Source organism: Opisthocomus hoazin, chromosome 12 (assembly GCF_030867145.1).
Source record: "Opisthocomus hoazin isolate bOpiHoa1 chromosome 12, bOpiHoa1.hap1, whole genome shotgun sequence".
NCBI classification, from domain to species: domain Eukaryota; kingdom Metazoa; phylum Chordata; class Aves; order Opisthocomiformes; family Opisthocomidae; genus Opisthocomus; species Opisthocomus hoazin.
Window position 1 is genome coordinate 22,594,668 of NC_134425.1, and position 20,869 is coordinate 22,615,536.

A 20,869-nucleotide genomic window follows, 5' to 3' on the forward strand; every position below is an offset into this window, starting at 1 on the left:
GGTGGCTTCTCCGTGGCTGGCCAGATGTGGCAGTCGGCCGCGTGTGGGACTGCGTGTTCCTTACACTGCCTCCACTCAGACATCAAGGAGGTGGCGAACGTGTGCAACCAGAGCCTGATGAAGCTGGTCATCCCAGAGGACGATGAAATGGATGAGGCCAAGCAGTGGATGACCCTACCGGCAGAGCCCACCTCGGAGGAGGCCCTCTCCAAGCCGGAGGCAGCGTCCAGCGGTGAGTCCCTCTTGGTCTGAGTGTTGGAGGTGTAGGGAAGGCCCTCAAGAGGAGTTCTTGAGCTGGTTTGGTGTCATGGGGCAGCCTGGGGCACACAGGACCTCTGTGCTTTGTTTGAGCCGTGTAGTCCTGTTTCACAGATGATCCATCCTCTGCTGAGACGGACGTGTTTGGTGCTGTCTGCGTCGCAGGGTCACTGCTCTGGCCTGGAGCCCAAGCAGTGCTGCGGTGCTGCATTCCCTGGTGAGTGTCTCCTCACCATCCTTCACTTCAACGTAGTCATTCAGCTGACCCGAAAAAGATCATTTCTAGTTCAACATTTAGCGTCTGCTGCATAACGCAGGAGAACAGCCCACCTGTCCTGCAGTGGCTGGTTTGGGAGGAGCTGCCATCACCCAGAGGAGAGCTCAGAGAGCAGTGTTTTTCCTGGAGAGCATCAGCATGTGCATGGAGGATGTCTGTGTTGGGCAAGGGTAGAGAACAGAAAGGAGAAGAGTTTTGGGTCCTTTCCAAATTGACAGTGCTCTCGAGAGGGTCGTGCGGGTGTTATCCCAGTCCTAAAATTTCCAGAACAGAAAAGGCAACAGGCTGCAAGCATGGTGGGAGGCCTTGGAAGAGTGTTCAAGTGAGAAGAAACTAAATGGAGAGGGTCCCGGTGGATGGATGCCCGAAAACAGCAGTGGCTTTAGCCTTCGGGCATCCCTTGGGTGCTGTTGCCCTGGGATGACTGGGTGCTGCTTCTGGCACGTCTTTGTTGTCCAGGCGTGTGAAATAGGTGTGAAAAATGCCACAGATGGCCTAGCTTGAAGTGGCTGCAAAGCGAAGTCGCCCTCACTGTCCTTTCCTTGCGTATGAAATCTGGAGGTTGTTTTCTGAGAAGCGATTCCTGTGGACGTCTAGGGAAAATGGAAAGGCTGGACTGCCGCAGGAGGGTGCAGATGGCTCGTAACGCGCTGTCCAGCCTTGGCCCTTGACTGAGGGATGGGAAGTAGCTCGATGAAGCCCAAGCCTGCTCCGTAAGGCCTCAGGGTCACAGCCAGTGCTGCAGGATTACAGGGGTAATCCAGTAAATGAGGAATATTTACTACTCTGGGAGGCGGTAGTGTGTGGATGGTTGGGTGCGAGGCTGGAGCCAGCCCAGGTGAGGTGGAGGGGTGGTGGGATTCCTGCCGCTGCGTTGGGTTGGTTCTCTGTCTGCAGTTTGGCATCTTGGAATTCGATTAATGCTTACGTCCTTCCAGAGGTTGAAACTCCTTCGTGAGAACTGGGCATGAGCACGCGTAAGTGTTTCACTGAGAAGGCCTGGAGATGAAACGGGCTTGTCTTGGATCGGGGTTCGTAGGAGCATTTCCGACTCCTGGGTTGGTGCCCGAGCTCTCGGGGTCCTGGCTGGTGACAGCAGCCGGTCGGGCTGTGAATGTCGCACAGCCGGTGCTCCACGCCGCGAGCCGATGCTGCAGAAGCCTGGGATGGCTCAGAAAGGGAGAGAGGGTGTTTTTCAGGGACGCTGGCAGGGCCCCTTGGTCCAGCTTGGGTGTGCGGTTAAACAGGAGATGAACAAATCGCTACGCGTCAGCAGAGCAGAGGTTCACGTGCTTTGAGCCCCTGGGGAGCACAGAACTGTTCATTCTGTCTTACCCTGGCCTGCAAAGGAAAGCGAAGTGGCACGTCCAAGCATTTGCTGCAGAGTAAGATACCGTGTGTGGAAACAATCCGATATCCGCAGGAGTCGTGCTGTGATTCCCATGGCCTTGGGGTGAGGTCTTGCCATAGCTCCTGAAGAGTGGTGCTGCTTGGCTGACCTGCTCCTCTGGACTCACCATGGCAGCGTCAGCTCCGACCCCGCCCGTGGCCGCTTGCTCCTGGCCTGGGGATCCGCGCGTCGTCCTTTGCCTGCTGCTTTTCCACGGAGCTGCAGGGAGGCTCTGATGCGTTGTGGTCCAGATGCCAGGAAAAGAGTGAATAGGGAGCTGCAAAGTTAGGATAGCAGAGATCAGGTGCTGGGAGAGGCAGCTGGGAAAGGGAGAATAGTACTGCAAATACCTAAGGCAGGAGCCACGGTTGTGAATTACAGCGTGCGGAGCTGGGGAATTTGCAGCAGACCCTTGGAAGGGAGCTTGGTCCGTCTTGCTGCCAGCTGAAGCTTATTAAAAGAAAGAACAGGAAGGTGTAACACTAGGCTCCTGTGAATTATCTCAGCTATGGTAGAGCTTTTGTAATAAATGGCAGGATGACAGTAGCAAAGTGATAAAATACAGAGGGACTGGAATCTGAAGGTGACGGGTGAGGCTGCCTGGGTAGCAGGGCTTGATTTAGAAAGCACTCGGCCGCTTAGCAGTGGGCTGGAGGGGCGAGAGCTTAGTCCTGGAAATTCGGCTTCTCCTTTCCTGGCTTCCTTGAGATGCTGTTGATGTGGTAATTATAACTAAGCAGGTGATTTCTAGGCAAGAAATGTGATCTTGGTACTTAAGCCTGAACAGGGCAAGATGATTTATCTGGAAAAAATGGTTCAATAGCATCCTGATTCTCACTTAACAGATGTCCTGTCGTCACTCTTCCAGCAAAGTGTACTTCGCATGAAACTTTTTTTTTTCATCACGTGCATTAAGAAATGTGCTGTTTATTCTCAATTTCCTGTCCCTTTCAGCACAGTGTCATCAGGGAGCTGTTCAGTTTTATTTTACAGAGGGAAGCTGTTGGACATATGCACAAAGGGATTTGGGTGCTTTAGGGCCGTATCAAAGTGCTCACATCAACTTTCTCCTCAGCGCGGGTTTTGCCAGGCTCGCGGGCACCGAAGGGCCCCTCTGTGCCTGATTCTGTGCTGTCAGCCTGCGGGATTTTCCAGGGCCTGGCATGAGTGAGCTCGCATGGAGCCCTGCCTCGTGCCTACAGATACTTTGGCCGTATGACCCTAGCCCCTATCCTGAGCCAGGTAGCGTTCAGAGGTGAATATTGCTGCCCTAAAGAGGTGAAGGTGCTTCTCTTCACTGCCAATGCAGCTCATGGCCAAAAGCACTCACGGGGGAGCAGGGCGATCCTGTGCATACCCTGCTTTTCTGCCGAGCCTGAAGCAAAGAGTCTGTAGTAGCTGTGAGCCCACACGGTGAAACAAATCTTCTTCCTTCACTTTGAAGATGCTCCTGGTCTCTGTTTCTTCCTCCAGAGGCTGCTTATGTGTTGCATGTTAAATAGTCATTAGCTAAAAGGCTTTGTAATGCAGGGAGCAGAGCTCCCCAGCCAAGGCTTTTCTTCCACTCTCAAGCATCTTAGCTGCAGCCTGCACATCAGGCTTTTCTTCACTTGATTTCTCCATGCAGCTCTGCGAGGAGATGTGGCAGTGAGCTTGTCTGGGCTGGTGAGCAGGGCTAAGGAACGGCTTTGGCCCCCTCCGTCCCCCTGGGAGGATGGGAAGGCTTGGGCTGGAAGAAGAGCTGGCGAGCTCCACAGCAGGAACGGAGCTGGGCGTGGGAGCAGGGGTGTTGAGGTTGAGAGCAGGTCGAGGTGCCGGCGTCAGGTTTGGCATTGGGGTGTGGAGGTGCTTTCAAGCCACGTTCTGGGCTCCCCAGTTCAAGAAAGATGAGGAGCTACTGGAGAGAGTCCAGTGGAGGGCTACGAGGATGGTGAGGGGCCTGGAGCATCTCTCCTACAAGGGAAGGCTGAGGGAGCTGGGCTTGTTCAGCCTGGAGAAGAGAAGGCTGCGAGGGGACCTTAGAAATGCCTCCAAATATCTGCAGGGTGGGTGTCAGGAGGACGGGGCCAGACTCTTTTCAGTGGTGCCCAGCGACAGGACAAGGCGCAACGGGCACAAACTGAAGCAGAGGAAGCTCCAGCTGAACACGAGGAAGAACTTCTTCCCTCTGAGGGTGACGGAGCCCTGGCCCAGGCTGCCCAGGGAGGTTGTGGAGTCTCCTTCTCTGGGGATATTCCAGACCCGCCTGGACGCGGTGCTGTGCAGCCTGCTGTGGGTGACCCTGCTTCGGCAGGGGGGTTGGGCTGGGTGACACACAGAGAGCCCTGCCAACCCCGAACATTCCGTCATTCTGTGATTGTGACAGTTACTGCTGCTCCCTGGCCGGCTCCTGTCCCTCCAGGCATTCCACAGCCACCAGGTAGCCCGTGGTGGTTCAGGAGGCAAGACCGGGCACTACAAAAAGGGAATCTTCCCAGAGAAGTGGGAGTTACCTGTCCTCAGGTAGTGCCTGGCCAGCTGGCGGGGTGGAGGCCGTTTTGTTGGCCAGAGGGCCAGCGGCAGGGATGCAGCAGCTGTGTGATACCCTGCAGCTCCTTTCCCCCTCGGCGGGAGGTGGATGCCTGCGAGCTGGGGGGCTGGAGGGTGGGGGAGCTGTGAGGCTGGGATGGGGGGTGTCGAGGTGGGAAGCTCTCTGAAAACAGGCATTGCGGGCATGATGAACAGGGTTAATTTCAAGTGAAGTGAAATTACAGTTAGAAAATTGGAACGAATAGTCCAGGTATTCTCCAGACCCACTAATAAAACGCTGAAATCCAGATTAATGTTCTATCATCCCCATCAGATTTCTCTCTTGAAAAATAGTCATTTCCAGTGTTAAATCCTAGCTGTTGCTGCAGCCTGTCCGTTGGACAGTGCTGTGCTCCCGTGTTTCTGGCAAGAGCAAAGGGGAAATGGCAGCCTTGTCGTTTCTGAGCACTGCAAAGGGCCCAGCACAACAAACCCGCCCAATGCTGTCGCTGTTTGGGGAGTAAAGGAGTGGTGTTATCGCCTGGAAGTGACTGGGTAAAGCTGGAGGGGAAGGGCATGGTCATCTTTGTGTAGATGATGCCTTGCTGTATGCAAGGAGTCTGCACAAAAATGGTGAAGTGGAACAGAAGGAAGCAGGAGGGAACAGGATCTGTGATTTTGCTTCATGTCGGGACGTAAAAAGGCTGAGGGCAGAGCTTGGTTCAAGAGCACTGGTCTGTCAGGTCCCGGAAAACAAGCTGTTCCCTGGTCCACTTAGCCAGAAGGGGAGGGGAGAGTTATTTCTAGTCCAAAGTAGTCCTTAGCGGTGCGTGTTTACCTTGGGTTTTTGTCGATGGCCGAGACCCGCTCTGTGGAGTTGTCTTCTCTCCTTGCCCTCACTCGCACACCCGCTTTGTGCAGTGCAGATGGAGGGGTGGTCGGCGGGCTGGGGGCTGGAAGAAGAACAGCCCAGAGACCCGTTAACCTGTGCTGCCTGCGGGATAAGGATGTGGGAAAAGAACTGTCGTTAGGATAAAGTCTTCAGTTGCCCTGCTTTCACATCTATTGCCTTTATATTTGAGCTAATTGCTCATGTTCCTTTAATGGTTTCATGCCATTATTTCTGCGGTTACAGCCTCTGCCTGTAGGGAGCCTGGAGTTTGGGTGTTAACAAGTAAAAATTAGGGTCCTCGTTCTCCGTGGAGGAACGCTCTTGGGCGCTGTGGTAATTTCATGCCTGGAAGGAGTCATATTTGCTGGATGTTTTTTTGTAACTTACACCAACCAAATTAGCCTTGAGAAGCTATAGTTCTTAATCCAGGTATTGAACTCTGTGCTCCATTAGTTAGAAACCTCAGCAGGCTCCTGGCGCCCAGGGTGGACGTTTGGTTTGCAGAGGAGGACAGCGGTCTGGCTTTGTCACTGCTCGGGGCAGCAGCGATCCCTGGGTTTCAGGCTGTTCCTAACCCTCCGAGCGCTTCGTGGGGTCGGGCGCACCATCGTGTCAGCTCAGCTGCTCTTGCCAAATGAAGCGGCTGAGTGATGTTTGGCTTCCTTCTGTTCGCACCAAAAGAGTGCTAGAGAGTAATAAAGGACAGTTTGGGTATTAATAGAGATTTGTTTAATAATTCCAGTAAATGGGGTTCCAAAAGTGCTGGAAGGGGGCAAGGTGAGAAATGCCAGCAGGCCCCCGGTGTGTGTCTGTGGCTTGTGGGACTGCACCCCCAGCAAAACGCTGTTTTGGCTCAGGGATTGTTTGTTCTGGGGTCTGACTTCTATGAATCTCCACTCTGCCACTGAAATATGGTCTTCATCATGGAACGGGGTGGGGAGGCCTCATGTTCTCCACTTCTGAAGGATGCCAGAGCCTGGAGACACAGCTGTGTCCTTGGAGACTGCCGTGAATGGGATTCTAGAATGTCAGAGTCACAGAGTCACAGAATGTTCAGGGTTGGAAGGGACCTCTGTGGGTCATCCAGTCCAACCCTCCAGTGCCATTGTCGCTTCTTCTAGGTGAGCTGAGGCATGGCCGCTGGCAAGCTCCGTCGCCCCAAAATGTCCAATGGATTGCAGAGCAACGTGGTAGCACCTCGTAATGCAAAGCTAGCGAGAGAGGCAGAGGAGCCTGTAACTGTAAGTACCTGCTGTGGCCAGGTAGGAGCTGTGGTAAGGCTGGAAACTGCCCCCGTGTCCCTGCTGTGCCCGTCCCTCCGGTTGTCTAGCAGCATGGTGAAGCTGGGCACCACCTCCCCATCTCTTCAGTGCCATGCTGCTGTTGGAGGTGGCCATCATGCTGCGGTGGGGGATTGACTGCGTGCTGCTTCGGGGAAAGTCCAGAGTCTCCCCTGGATGGGCCAGTGGAGCCGAGTGAAATGAATGTAGTGGGCATTGCTGTGGAATAGATGGAGCATGAGCATGTGCTGCTTTCCATCCTTGTTGCTGTGTGGGCAGTAACATCTTCTGTAATGTAGGCCTCGTTGCCAGTGCTGCTCCGACCATGCCTCTGGGCAGCTGGGCATGTGGTGGGTTGCTCAAAGTCTGCTTGAAGACTGGAGAGATGTGGCTTGTCCCACATAGCCTAGGTTCCAAGCAGCTCTTTTACTGTGTCTCGTATCGTGCGTGGAGAGCAGATCAAGCCCCGCAAACAGCTATGGAGTCAGGGCAATTCCTCCTTCCCATCCACACACATCCCCTTTGCTGGCCGGAGGTGACCCAGCGCTGAGGCTGTGTCAAGGAAATATCTCTGTGTACTTGTGTGGAGGGGTCTGTGAGGCCAGAAGAGAGAGAAAACAAGTGCTAGTTAAAAAGAGAGAACTCCAACTTGGACGCATTCCTCTCCACCTCGGTCTGGGCACAAGGCTGCTTTTCTGCTTCGCTTCGACTCAGCCAGCAGTGACGTCTCCACGTGCGTGTTGGCTGTGAGCATCGTGCAAGGGTGGAGCTGGGGGAGTTCTGGTAACTCCTCCCCGCTCCCTGCAAAGGTCACTGGCTCAATCCAGCAAAACCAAAGAGAGAACAAATTTGCCCGAAGAGCAGAAATCCCCAAATGTGTCACATCAGATCGTGCAGGAGAAGCTAATGGGACAGAGCCACTTGGTTAGAGCATGTGTATTCTGCTCTGCATTATTAAGTTACTGGTGTTAAATATTTCAGCAGGTAGCTTACGGGACTTCCAGGACTATCCTAGTTGGGGAGATCACAAATTGTTCATCAGTGGCACTGGAACAAGGAAAGCCTTTCTGAGCACAGGCAGTTCTGTAGCTCTTGCTGGTGTTTTGTGTTTCAGCTGACTCCCTCCGCCTTCCTGAAGGAGAGGTCTCTGACCACCAAGCAGAGGCTGGCCAGCACTCGGGAGATGAGGAGGCCCCAGATTATCCAGCCTCTAGACATGAGTGAAGCCTCCCATCAAAAGGTAGCCTTTCCCTGCCCTTGTCCTTGCTGTTTGTGACGTTTGGAGAGAGTGCGTGCTTGTGGCAGGCTTGCGTCCAGCGTGTCGCAATACCTCGCTGACGGGGTCCTGTTGTCCTTGCAAACTGCTGCTGGTGGCAGAGTTCCTTCTGCTGGGGGAAAAGCGATGCTGGAGGCCTGATGTGTGCTAAGCCAAGAGAAATAACCTCTGCTGAAGTTGGTGGGCTTTGCTGGAGCTGAGCTGCCGTCTCTAAAGCACGGTGCTGGGGGCAGGCTGTGGTAGGACACAAGGGCATGAGCTTGCTGTTTTCCGCCCTCCTGCTGGCAATAGCCACTGCTTTGGCGCTGTCGTGTGCTTGGGGTCGTAGGACTCCCTCCGTGGCAGCAGCACTGGGCTTTGCAGGCTGGGGGCCTGTGCTAATGACTCAGGATTTCACAAAACCAGCTGCATTAACGCTGTTGAGTGGAACAAGATGTGGGACCCTCACAGGGTGTGAGGTTTGGAGGCTGCAGGATCCTGCCAGACAGGCAGGGGACTCGCCCTGTGCAGTGCAGTGGGTGTGCTTTATCTGGATCAGTGTGTACTGAAATGTGTGGTTAAAGCTGCTTTTCGTACAGAACTGCTCCGTGTAACACACAGCCCAAGCGGGCAGAGTACTGACTTAGGCTGTTGAGTGGAAAATTTCCGGGAAAAGACTTGTAACAGGTTGGTTAAGGGTTGGCCCAGACAGCACGGGAGGTTGGGAACGCAGCAGAGGAGCGCACAAATCTCTGGCCGTGCGCTGCGGCTGCTGGCTTCGGCGTGGACGGGAGCTCTGTGGAGGAGCAGGAGACCTGCCGGCGTCTTCCGAGCAGGCACGCCGATGCTGGAAGACGGGAGGCAGAGCGGGGAGGAGTTTTCCCAAGTAATGCCTCCGTAAATACTTGCAGTTTGTATACCTTTTCAGATGTGCTTCTGCAGTAGCATTAAATAAAACAGCAATGACAGAATAGGGTAAAGCATCTACTTAAAGCTGATGGAAGAAGGAGACGCCAAGTCCAGTCTTACCCAAGTTGCCCAGTAATGCTGAGAAAAGCGCTGAACCTTACCACCATCCAGCGTTTACCTCATTTGTCTTTTTCTTAACTTCTCTGTTGCTTTCTTTTTGGCCTTACCTCCTCTGGCACCATTCTCTTCTTACTGGTTTCTAGGCTCTATATCAAAAAAAGATATTTGGGGCTGTGTGGGACTTGGTCTCTCTGTCTCAGAGTAAAGATCATCCCAAAATTGTCTCTCGTGGAGTCTCATGTAAAGACTTGGGTTGTTCTTGCTCCATGAGTGCTCGTGGCTGTCTCGGTAAGTGCTCTGGAGCTGTGTGAGCACGCTAGCACGGGGCTCTGCTGGAGGTAAGTGCTGCCTTGCGTTTCGGAGAAGGAAATCTGGAGAAACACCTACCAGAAGAGCTGCTTAGCTTGAGCCTGCTTAAGGTGGTCCAGAACCTTCTGACGGGCCCCGAACGTGGGTGAGCGAGCTGCTCTTTCCCTAGAGTGAGCTGGGCAGATGTACTCACCGCGAGACTTTACTTCAGTGGGCATCAGCGTAGGATCCTCATTCAGGAATCTCTCCCCAGCAGCTGAGTTTCTCACTCGTGTCTCTCTTGTATCTCCAGTTCTCAGTGGTTGACCTGGAACAGAGCTCGTTTCAGCCTTTCCCATCAGAGGTGGTGATTCAGAACTACGTCCCCCACGAGGTCTACGAGGTACCACTGATTCTGAGGAACAAGGACAAGGTAAGCGCTGCGACGCGGAGGTTTACCGCTGTCCTGGAAGAGGAGAACAGCGTAATTCACGTGGTGTACAGCACAGCACGTTACCTGCTGCAGCACAGCGCACCTGGAATAGAATGTCCCATCACCTTTATTTTGCAAGATCATAGAATCATAGAATGATAGAATGGTTTGGGTTAGACGGGACCTTAAAGCTCATCTGGTTCCAACCCCACCTCCTTGAGCAGGGACCCCTTCCACCAGCCCAGGGTGCTCAGAGCTCCATCCAACCTGGCCTTGAACACTGCCAGGGAGGCGGCAGCCACAGCTTCCCTGGGCAGCCTGGGCCAGTGTTTCACCACCCTCATGGTGAAGAATTTCTTCCTAATATCTCATCTAAATCTGCCCTCTTTTAGCTTAGACCCATTCCCCCTTGTCCTATCACTACAGCCCCTTGTGAAAAGCCCCTCTCCATCCTTCCTGATCCTTCCTGTAGACCCCTTCAGGCACTGGCAGCTGCTCTAAGGTCACCCCGGAGCCTTCTCTTCTCCAGGCTGAACAGCCCCAACTCCCTCAGCCTGTCCTCGTAGGAGAGGTGCTCCAGCCCTCTGGTCATCTCCGTGGCCTCCTCTGGCCCCGCTCCAACACATCCATGTCCTGCTTATATTGGGGGCTCCAGAGCTGGACACAGGACTCCAGGGGGGTCTCACGAGAGCGGAGTAAAGGGGCAGAATCCCCTCCCTCGCCCTGCTGGCCACGCTCCTCTTGATGCAGCCCAGGGTACGGTTGGATTTCTGGGCTGCAAGCACACACTGCTGGCTCGTGTTGAGCTTCTCATCCAGCGGTACCCCCAAGTCCTTCTCCTCAGGGCTGCAATGGTGGGGAATCTTCCCATGCTGGGGATTCTCCCCCCAGTTTTGGCCATGCGTTGGCAGTGTCTAACCCAAAGAATCTTTTGCAGTGAGCATCCTTCCCCTTGAAAGCCCTGGATTGATGGGAATGTTGAGGGCTGTGCTGTTAGCTGCTCTCATGCTTCATCTCGAGAGCGTGCAGCCCGTCCCGGTGGCTGCTTGCTGCTGCTTGGTTTCTGGCAGGGCACCTCTGCCTCTCGTCGCCTGCTTTGTTTGCCTGTGTGCAGCTCACGGTCAAAGCACAGGGCTTGGGTCTTCTCCACTTCGTGCTGGAATGAAGTTGTGATTAGCAGTGTAAGCACTCCAGAAAAGGTCTTTTGAAGCAGCAGTGGAAACAGACTGATTTAGCAGAAGCAAAGGGAGGCTTTTAGGTGCCGGTTTAGGCTCAGATGAATTCAGTTCTGCTCAGGTTTCTCTCAAACATGGTGGCTCTCTGCTTTCCCTTTGGAGAGCCCCAGCACATCCAGAGTAATGTGTGCTTGAAGGTCTCCACCTTTACTTCAAAAATGTTGTGATTCTTTTGAGATTTCCCAAGAAAGCTGAGATGGGAAAAGTAGAAAAATGTCATCAGTCTTGTTCCACTGTAAGGAGGAAAAGGGAGACCTTTTGACTTTCAGCAGGGGAAACATTTGCTCGAATGAGGCGTGTGCCAAGAGCAAGGTGGTAGGAAAAGGTGGGAGGGAGGCAAGGAGCCGGGTTCGGTGTTCTCTCCCAGAGCACTTTCCTGCATGCAGGGGTTTCCCTTGCTGCATAACAGGAAGTGTACTGGACGTAGAGAAAGGTCAGAAAAAGCAAGGTGTAATTAAAGATACTCTTCTGTAATGAAGAGTAAGACATATGCATGAGAGGAGGGCAGGGTGGGAAGGTGGAGGTGTGCAGGAGAGCAGGTGAATTAACCCCCTCCCCATATCTGCCTGTTGGGGGAACAAACAGGTGGGTAAAACAAAAAAGCTCATTGCGGATGGAGGAACAGAAAGAGAAGTCAAAGTATATCCCAAGAGAACAGGTTTTGACAGGGACACGGCTGGAAATGGAAGAACTTTGGTGCAGGCTTGGTCCCTCGGTGACTCCGGGAGGGTACCGCGCCATTCCTGGTCTGGCGTTTGGCTTGGGAATATTGGAAAGATGCTGCGTGGACGCCATGCCATTCGTGTGGTCCACGCTGATTCTGGGCATTCTTTTCTGTAGGTATCCTCTTTCCTGATTAAAACCTGCCTCAGTTTCTCTTCTCTTATGGCTCTGCTGTCACCAGGCACTGGCTGCAGTCACCGGGCAGCAAGAGCCTCCGGAGAGCCGAGCTTGGTTTTTAATAACGAAACCACGCTGTAAGTCAGCACTGGTCATGTATCTCAAAGCAGAAAATGCCTTTGAAGCCCATAATTGATAGGCACAGCCTGGGGGGTCGTCTGGCTTTCCGTTGTTTTGGCAAGTTGACTGCTCGCATCTTCTGCATCAGCCTTTCCTTGTGGGTTGTCGGGCTTCTCACTTGCTTCTTTACAGCCCCCTTTAAATTCTCTTGGCCATCTGCTTGTTTCTGGGGTTGTCTCTTTGTCTTCCTATGTTCTTCCTTTTGCTCTTCAGGTTTGCTTTTATTGCCAGTAAGGCCACAATGTCTGCGGTCTCCTTCTCGTAGTGGGCTGCCCACATGTCTCTGTAGCACCACAGCTTGACTGCCCCACCCCAACCCAGTATGTCAGAAGGGAATTTCTTCCTTGCCCCGGTATAACAAATACCGTTTTGCCTGCAGGCAATAGATTCTTCTCCTAGAGGCACGACTGCCTGGAGGTGTGCAGGCAGGTTCTTTGGGCTTGTGGAATATGGGGATGACTTGATTCAGGTATTGTATCTGCATCCTGCTGGTGTCTTACATGCTTGGCGATTCCTCCACAGCATGCTTCTTGTCTTGAGCTCTTTTGCCTGGGCAGAAGAGATTCAAGTCTATCCTTGTGTATGACATGCATGTACCTCAAGAGATAGAAGTGCTTTGGAAAGGTGTTTAAGGAAGGATGTGACCAGGGCATGGCCGGGTCTTGTCTTTTCATGTTTCCGTATGACAGGGAAAATCATAGTTTCATGTCTTGCCCGCAGGTTCCTCGGCTGGTGAAAGTCGTCTTGGAGAGCTCACCTTATTTCAAGTTGATCAGCCACAGTGGTGTGTGCCGTAAGGTAGCACCTGGCATGTCTTCAAGTTTCCGCATTCTTTTCACCCCGGAGGAGAACAAGGTGAGACCGGAGGTCCCAACAGGTTGGTGCCTTCAGGGGAAGTTGAACCTGCAGGGCTGGATTCAGAACAAGGCAGCTGGTGTGGGTTGTGCGCAACGGTCCTGGTTTCAGTGAGGTTGCACTGGGTCTAGAACTGGGGGAAACTTTCCCCACAGTCGAGATGATGCTCTCCTAGGCTAGAAGCCATTACATGTTTCAGACTGTTTTTATCCTTCGGTGCAGGAAGGTTTAATGCCTTCAAGGATGACAGTCTACTGTGGGGTGGCCTCTCAAGGGGTTGGTTTCTGGTATCTGTCTGTTGCTGCATAATTATGGGTTTGCTCTGCTAATTATGAACTGAAAGGTCTGTTCACAAGAGCCCTGTTATTTGGAGGACCCGAAGCGAGTCTTATCAGAGTGAGGACCACCACCTTTGAAAGCTGGAGTCACCTTAACGTATATCATGTTGGACGCAGCATTGAGACAGCTGAACATCATGTCTAAAGTCGTCGTTTTTCTTTGCACGCTGGTCCTGCTGTGAGCTCTGTTCCAGGCTGTGGTCAGGCAGCCTGCAGCTGGTCACGCCTTGCAGGGACTGACGGGCTGTGCTTGCTTTCCCTGAGGAACTTGAGCATTCGAGAGGGAAGATGCGTGTGGAACAGCAGGAAGAAGGCAGGGAGATGTATGAAGAAGTTTAGGCATCTCTATCCTCAGTGGTGGGGGTTTAATTATCATGGGAAGTAGTAGAGGAATGAGTAGATCCGGAGAGCTTTTCTCTTTCCCATCTGGCAGCCGCTTCCCTGCCTCCCCCTGGCTGGGAGCAAAGATGGTGCTGTCATCCGCTGTGTTTTCAAGCCTTGCAGCTGTGCTGTCCCTGAGGGCGCCTGCCTGCCTGCGATCCAGCTGCGAGCCGTGGGGAGAGGGAGGGCTGTGCCTGTGGCTGGGAGCCAGCCTGGCACAGACTCGCCGAGCTCCCATGTCCTTAGCTCAGCAGGAGGTTGGTGTGGTGCAGGTGACTTTGGGCCACCGGCCTGGAAGAGCATGTGTAGGGTGAAAGGACAGGTAGAGTCTGCAGGCAGGCGCGTTGGCCCGGAGCCTGGGGCTGGTTGGACTGGGGTGGCTGTGTTTTCCTGCGTGTTACTGTGGCTGCTCTGTCAGCCGGCACCTATTCCATGCCGGCCACACGATGCTCTTGATGAGAAGTTTGAACATCAGTGCCGTGGCAAGTCTGATTCTCAGTGGCGTGATCTGGAGGCTTGTCAATGCAGAAGGGTTTGGTAGGTGGCGTGGAAGGGAGGAAGCGTTGCAGGGAAGCAGAGAGAGGCAGGATGACTGCTTCCATCAGCATCCTGCTGCCTGGTGGCACCGTTCTTGGCATGGCTTTGCTGGAGAGGCAAGGTTCGGGGGTAGCTCTGAGCCAGCTGATGTTTCTGCACCGGGCCGGAGGTGCGAGGTCTCTTTGGGCACAGCTGTTTTCTCGTCTTCCATTTGCTGCGTAGGTTTAGTTGAACACTTTGTGCTATCCTTAAACAGCATGGATATGGAAATCTAAAGACTGCCTGTTGATCACGCGCGTGGCAAAGTCCTTTTGAACATGTCCCTGCGCATCCCCTGCCAAGCTTCCAGGATGTGGCTGCCTTGCTGGGATGGGAGTTAGTCCTGTGCCACAGCTGGGGTCTTAACAGTGCCTTTAGTAGGCATGGAGGTGTTGGGTGGATGGTTGGGCTTGATGATCTTAGAGGGCTTTTCCAACCTATGATTCTGTGATTTAATAGTATGCAGGGGTGATGGAAGCAGATTCTTGTTACTGCTGTAATCGCTTCTGTGAAATTATTCTGTTTTGGTGCCTCAGAATCAAGGTATGGGATAATTTTGCCTGGTTCTGCTGCGAAAAGCAGAGGGATCAATGGGGTTGTTTTTTCTTTGCAAGCTAACAGCCCTGTCCAACTGATGCTACTGGAATGCAAGGTCATTAACATAAAAAGCACTGTTACATTACTGAATGCTTTACTGAATGCTGCTGTCAGTCGGAGAAGAGAGCAGTTTTTCTTCTGCCGTGGGGATGGTGCTAAGCGCACTGTTCTGAGCCTGTTCCTTTCCCTGCAGGATTATTTCCACCAGGTCACCTGCATCACGGAAAGGGAAAAGTTTCTGGTGCCAATCCGAGCTATAGGTGCCCGAGCTATCCTGGACTTCCCCGACCAGCTGAACTTCTCCGTCTGTCCGGTCAGGTACAGCACCCAGAAAACTCTGCTGGTCCGCAACATCGGTAATCGGGAGGCCCGCTTCTGCATCAGCACTCAGAGGTAAAGCAGCCCAACATCTCGCTTGTGCAGAACGCTGCGGTGTGATCATGTGGCTGGTGAACAGCACCAAAACGGAGCCGGAGCATCTGAGCTGCTGTGTTGCCGCCAGAGCTGGAGGCGGGCAGGACATGGGGGATTTGCAGTTGCTTACAGCGTTCTAAGCGTGATGGAACCTTTGATAAAACTCTGCAAGCTGCGGCAGAGCTTTATGCTGCACTGATGCGTCTCCAGCACAGCATCTAGCAAGACTGATTCTGTCAGATTGAAAGCACAAAAATCTCGGAAGGCAACTCGGCTGCCCTTGGGCTGCGTAGGGTACTGCCTGGCGGATGGCAGCTCCAGCAGCTCAGTTCGTGTAAAGCGAATACGGTGTTGGGAAATGGGCAGCTATGACCTGGTGAGAGAGGACGTTTAAGGATTTATCAGTAGCTGTGGCTCTATTACAGCTGCAGTCGGAGATTGTAGATCAAAGCAATTGGTATTGAGGCCCTGACAGTAACGCTGCGTGGTCCAGGAACTTTGTTTTCCAGGAGGCTGGGTCTGGTCCCTAGAACCATTCTTTAGCAGAATGAGCTCTGAAGTGGAGATGAGCAGGCACTGGCTTCAAGGCTGTACTGTGGCCCCAAACCGGAATGCTAGTGAGGGCACGGGCAAAAGGTGCAGCAAATATGTGGTGCGTGGGTCGGGAGCCTTTTTTCTTCTGGAGCTTTATCTCTTCCGAATTTCCTGGAGGGTGCTAGAATGTGTTAGTAGTTAGCTTGCAACCTCCCGATCGTAAGTGCTGTCTGAAACGGTTACGGACCGCTGCCGGCTGAATACCCCCGTTCTCTGGGGGGCCGCGAGCGCGTGGGGTTCTGGTGCTCCCCGAAGCAATTGCCTGATGTGGCTTGTGTTGTGGACAGCCTGTGCTGCTCCTTTTGGTCTCAGAAGATGGTCCCTCATTTTCCAGTTTGCTGAACTGGAGAGGGTAACGCCTTGTTGACACCGCATCGGCCAGGAAACCGGTTCAGTTGGCGAGTGGTTGGTTGCGAGCTGCTTGGTCTTGGAGTAGGAGCTGAGGTCAGGAGTGCAGCAGAGACCTGCTGTCCGACTCGGTGCGCCTGGGTTGCCTCGATTTCTTCCCCGGGGAAACAGGGCTCAGAAGACGACTTTTTACTTTTCTCCTGTGAAACGTGAGGGTCCAAGAGGAGCTCCCACCAAAGCCTGGCAAGGCTATTTAAGCAGGCTGCTGCTTTTCACGTTGGAAAATATGTAGGCAGGAACTTGTAAATGGCTGCACAGTTTTCCTCTGGGATTTCCAGATCTAGCTGTCACCGCTGAAATAGATACCTAGGAAATGCCTAGCGTCTTTTTGCAACACGCTTAGCAGCTACGCTGAATCTCGCTTGATAGAGATCTGAAGTTTCTGAACGTCATCAATCAAATATTTGTCCTGATTTTCAAGAAATAAATAGGAAGCATTACAAAAGCTTTATTTCAAACGACAGGAAAAAAAATTAGAGTTCTGAATAAATGTATTGCATGTGTACGGAGATCAAAAGCTGAGATGATTCCCTTTGTCAGCGGAGGGCATCTGTCATCTCTTCCATTTCATGATGAACTTTTGAAAGCCAGTTTGGAATTTCAAACAGATTATTTAAATCTTTGAATATAAGCAGCATTTTATTCTAATGAAGTCACCCCCGCTTTCATTCAGGTTTCTTTTTCAATAGTCTGAAGCTTCTGTGTTTCTGCTGTCTCTTTTTTGCTTTATGCGTTCAGCGAAATGTCCTAATGAATTCTTCACTGGAAACTTTGCTGAAGGTTGAGTTCCACTAATGCCTGTCTATCTGCCACCTGCCTGTACATCTGTGCAAGGATGTACAGGAACAATGAGAAATGTGGGGAATGTGAAATGGAATTGGGCTGGTCTAGAAGATCAAATCATCTAACAGCTTTGTTCAGAAGGGACTTCGGGAGATCATCTGAGCAAACACCCTGCTCAAAGCAAGACAAGTGTGAAATTTGGTCAGGTTTGCATTTTCTGTCCCTGAACTGCGTGACGTTCACAGCAGCCTGTTTCTCCAGCCTGTGGTGGTCCCTCTGAATAGCAGCCCATCCCTCCAGTGTGTCGACTACTCCTCTCAGATGTATTCTCCACTCAAAATCTGAGTGTTTCCTCCTGGTGACCAGGTGAGGATGACCTTTTGCATCCCAAGACGTGAACAAGCACGTTGTCCCTATACGCCAAGGCCCCAGTGTGCTGGGAGGGGTTATTGCAGCCAGGGCTGGGGACCGTACTGTCAGACATGGCATCACTGCACCAACTCTTCCTGCCGAGTGCCTCTGGACCCTCTACCATATCTGGAACCTTCATGTTAACGACCGAGTCTCTTGCTGGCAGCAATCCACGGTTGGTTCCTTGCTGCTTGTGCTGTGAGAAGCTGCTTAGATACCTTCTGCTGAGGTCCTTGGTGAGCTCTGCAGCTCTAGCAAGCCCAGCAGAAAAGAACTGTCCTCCAAGTTGTCTTGAGAATCAGACCAATACACCGCTCCACAGGCTGACAGATCATTAGCTGGCAATTGTCTTGAACAATAATATTTACAGAGGCTTTCACAAGAGAGACCGTTTTCCTGCTAATGTTAGGGGATCCATTTCCCTGTCGTAAAGGCTGTAACGAAGGCTGCATCGCTATTAACCACAGAGGTAGTGAAGATTTAGTTTAATGTCACTGATTCTTTTGAATGACTTCTGTAATAATTTGATGATTAATTATTATCACAGAACACTTACAAGTGTGCTTTGGAAATGAATGACTTGCGTTCCCTTTTCTGGAGAGCCTAAAATGTAAATCTGAAGTGCGGTAATCGGGAGTGATGGCGTAGGTGCTAGGGGCAAGGAGTGCCAGCCTTGCCGGCTGAAATGCGGGACGGTTTCCGTCTGTTATTTAGCTGAGAATTTAAGCAGCTGAAGTGGAATGTGTTCTCAGCTTTTGCTGGGTGAGGATGCGGTGTTGTGTTGAAGCCAGCCTTGGTATCCCAAAATAGCTTTGTGTGTTACGTACGAGCACACACACACGTGTGAGAGAGGGCAGAGGATTAGTGGAGTAGAAGGGAAGGAGAGATCTGTCTGAGATGATGGACCGATCGGCCCTCCTCTGTGTCCGTTATTCTCTATCTGCACAACTGAAACTCCTCTCTCAGTTGCTGAAGCTTTTTGTTTTCTGGCCTGAGCAAATTCCAGCTGGTGCCCATTCGCAAGGCAGCTGCGGGTGCTGCCATTTCCTAGTCCAGTGTGCTGCTCGTATCGCTTTGCTTTGCCTCCTTGGTCTGGATTCCCTTCTCTGTGGCATCAAGCGTGACCTATCTGCTTCCACCTCCGGTGCGTTCTTCAGCCCATCTCCAGCACTAACCTTTCTTCTCAGGCAGTACAAGAGCTCAGCTCTTACATCTGGTGACTGGGTGGTGACATTCCCTGCCCGCTACTCAGTTATCTGAGGATGTTTTGATGTTTGCTGTTGCACATTTCACTCCAGGGGAGAGCTCGTAAGTAAATCCACAGGGCCAGCTGAGCATCCTTCCCTGTTCAGAGCTCTCCCTTGCTGTGGTATCTACCAGAAAACACGGCCACATTTTGACTGCTTTTTTCAAAAAGAGAAAAAAACCCCAGAGCCCTCCCCATTGTGCAGCCTGGCACTGTAGCTGTCTTCCCTCTGCATGTCCATACCCAGCTCTTAACTGTGTAGCTTGGAAATAGAAAATAAGAATAGTATAAATATAGAAAGTCCCTTCCTGTTGTTCTCATTGTTAAGGTGGGATAATGAGTTTCTTCTCGGTGACATTCCGGGAGCTAAATGTCATTCCAGTCCATTTGAGTTGCAAATGGTGTCTGGAAGCGGATATCGGTGCGACACTGCCTTTCTCTGACATTAGACATGGTGCTAGGCCGTGCTGCGGGGCTAGGGAGGAGCAGTTGGAGATCAGATCTGTTTGGGAATGTCCGCAAGAAGCTCTGAAAGCTCCGCAGATTTTGCTACAAGGCAGAGTGCTTGGAGCCCCCTTGCCTCCCTCCCTGTAGTGCCCGTAGACTACGTGGAGGCCTGGGATTGAAGAGCTACAGTAGGACATAGAAAGAGCAGCCGGGGATGTGAAAACAGAGCCCAGGTACCGGGAAAGGCAGAGCTGGGGGATGGGACTGTACGCAGGAGCTTTCAGCACGGGGATGGAGTCTGGGATGCTTTGACCTAACAGACTGGGTTTACTGGAATAGTTGTACTGCTTGACTTTGGCTGCTATACCACTACTAAAAGTAATCTACAGTGAGATGAAACGATCTTTGGGTTTTTCCTGCAGTAGGTCGTAGTGGACAGATGAGGCAATTTGGTCGCCCGTGGATTTTACTTCCTGCCTTGGGGTCGGAGGTAGCTTTTAATGAAGCGGATTTTCCCAAACGCCAGTGACTTTTGTCATGCGAATTAAGGGACCAGTAGAAAGAGAATTTGGGTGTAGAAGGTCAGCGTGCCATGGGACTCGAGGAAGGATATTGCAGCCTCCTTGCACACTGCCATTACTGAAGATCTGGTTGCAGGAGAGACGGGGACGTGGTGGTTTGAGAGCCTGAGTCACAGAATCGCCAGCTTTGTTCGCTTGTCAGTTGTGTTTCTGTATTAGGGCAGGAGTGTTTGGCCCGTGGTATCCTCATGGGATGTGACCTTTCCCCAGCTTTATAAAGAAGGGGAGCTGATCCCTGGGGCCAGTGAGCAAAAGGTAAATGACAAAATACATCATTATGAAGTTGCTTACACAACAACGCTGCAAATGAAACTGTAACAATTCTCTGGTCTTCAAGACAGACTTTTATTCTCCCTGTCTGATTTCTAGGCTGTAATCTCCCTGCAACAGGTATTGCCTTGACATTTGCGTCTCTGGAGGTGAGGTTTATAGGTGGCAGGAAAAAGTCGGTGTTGAGCTGTGCATGCCAATGGTCTCTGCAGCAGTGAGAGTCAGTAGCTGTGCTTCTGGTCCTGTGTTGTGTTTTCCTTCTGCTGGCTGTGGTTTGTTTGCTCCTTGCGTGCACAAGTGAGCTGCAGTGAAGTGGACTGCGGAAGGGGTGTAATCCCCACATCTCCCTCAGGAATCCTGATGTGCCTCTTCCTCTGTGTTGCAGCCCTTTTGCTGTCAATTGCTCCGTCGGGATGCTTGGGGTTGGTGACGCCATGCAAGTCACGGTGGAGTTTCACCCATTGAAGACTGGGGATCATTCCAGACCCCTGATAGTTCACTATGACACAGGTAAGCGCTAGGCACTGCGTGGTGCAAGCTCTATGTCCTTCAAAACAGAGCCCTTTCTAAGCTGAAATAATGCTAAACTTGCTTTGCAAACTCCTTCTAAACCCTTTTCTTTCAAAACCTCTGCACGTTTCAGCGCTTAGAAGTGACTTGTTACAGCTGGCTCTGTTCCTTGTACTGCCATTAGCAACTGAGATGAGCAAAGGACTCCCCTTGGCTTTCTTCCAGGTGAAGATATTCACACAAGCCTGTATGGAGCAGCGGTAGATGTCAACATCAGGCTAGAGAGGAGGTCCTTGACAGTTGAGAAGACTTACCTCACGCTGTCAAACCACAAATCCATCGTCATCCACAACCGGAGTGAAATCATCGCCCACTTCCAGTGGAAGGCTTTTGTTACTCAGGAAGAGGAGGATCTGCAGAAGCTGAGGTTGGTTTGAAAGATTCGTTTCAGTAAGATACGCTGCCCGAGGGTCGAACTAACGTGTGGCCTCAGAGGGCTGTGGGTGCTTTGGAGTTGTTTAGGACAAGTGAACCAGCCACAATGTCCGGGTGTCTGTCCCTGGGCTTCAGGGTGATGTAGCTCAGCATTTCCC

General features: G+C 52.1%; 1 protein-coding gene across 6 annotated transcripts in view; it reads left to right on the top strand.

Moving 5' to 3' along the window:
- The first annotated feature begins 145 nt into the window (after positions 1-145).
- LOC142362822 (hydrocephalus-inducing protein homolog) overlaps positions 146-20,869 on the top strand; it is an 84,318-nt gene continuing 63,594 nt past the window's right edge. For 5 of the 6 annotated variants that reach the window (XM_075433480.1, XM_075433482.1, XM_075433481.1 and 2 more), the window contains exons 1-8: positions 146-232; positions 6,447-6,566; positions 7,720-7,845; positions 9,491-9,610; positions 12,586-12,720; positions 14,806-15,005; positions 20,152-20,276; positions 20,502-20,703. In XM_075433480.1, the coding sequence (XP_075289595.1) occupies positions 6,459-6,566; positions 7,720-7,845; positions 9,491-9,610; positions 12,586-12,720; positions 14,806-15,005; positions 20,152-20,276; positions 20,502-20,703 (1,016 nt within the window). In that variant the 5' untranslated portion in view covers positions 146-232; positions 6,447-6,458. Of the gene's footprint in view, positions 233-6,446; positions 6,567-7,719; positions 7,846-9,490; positions 9,611-12,585; positions 12,721-14,805; positions 15,006-19,883; positions 19,916-20,151; positions 20,277-20,501; positions 20,704-20,869 lie in introns of those variants that run through there. The other variant, XM_075433483.1, reaches the window with a different exon arrangement.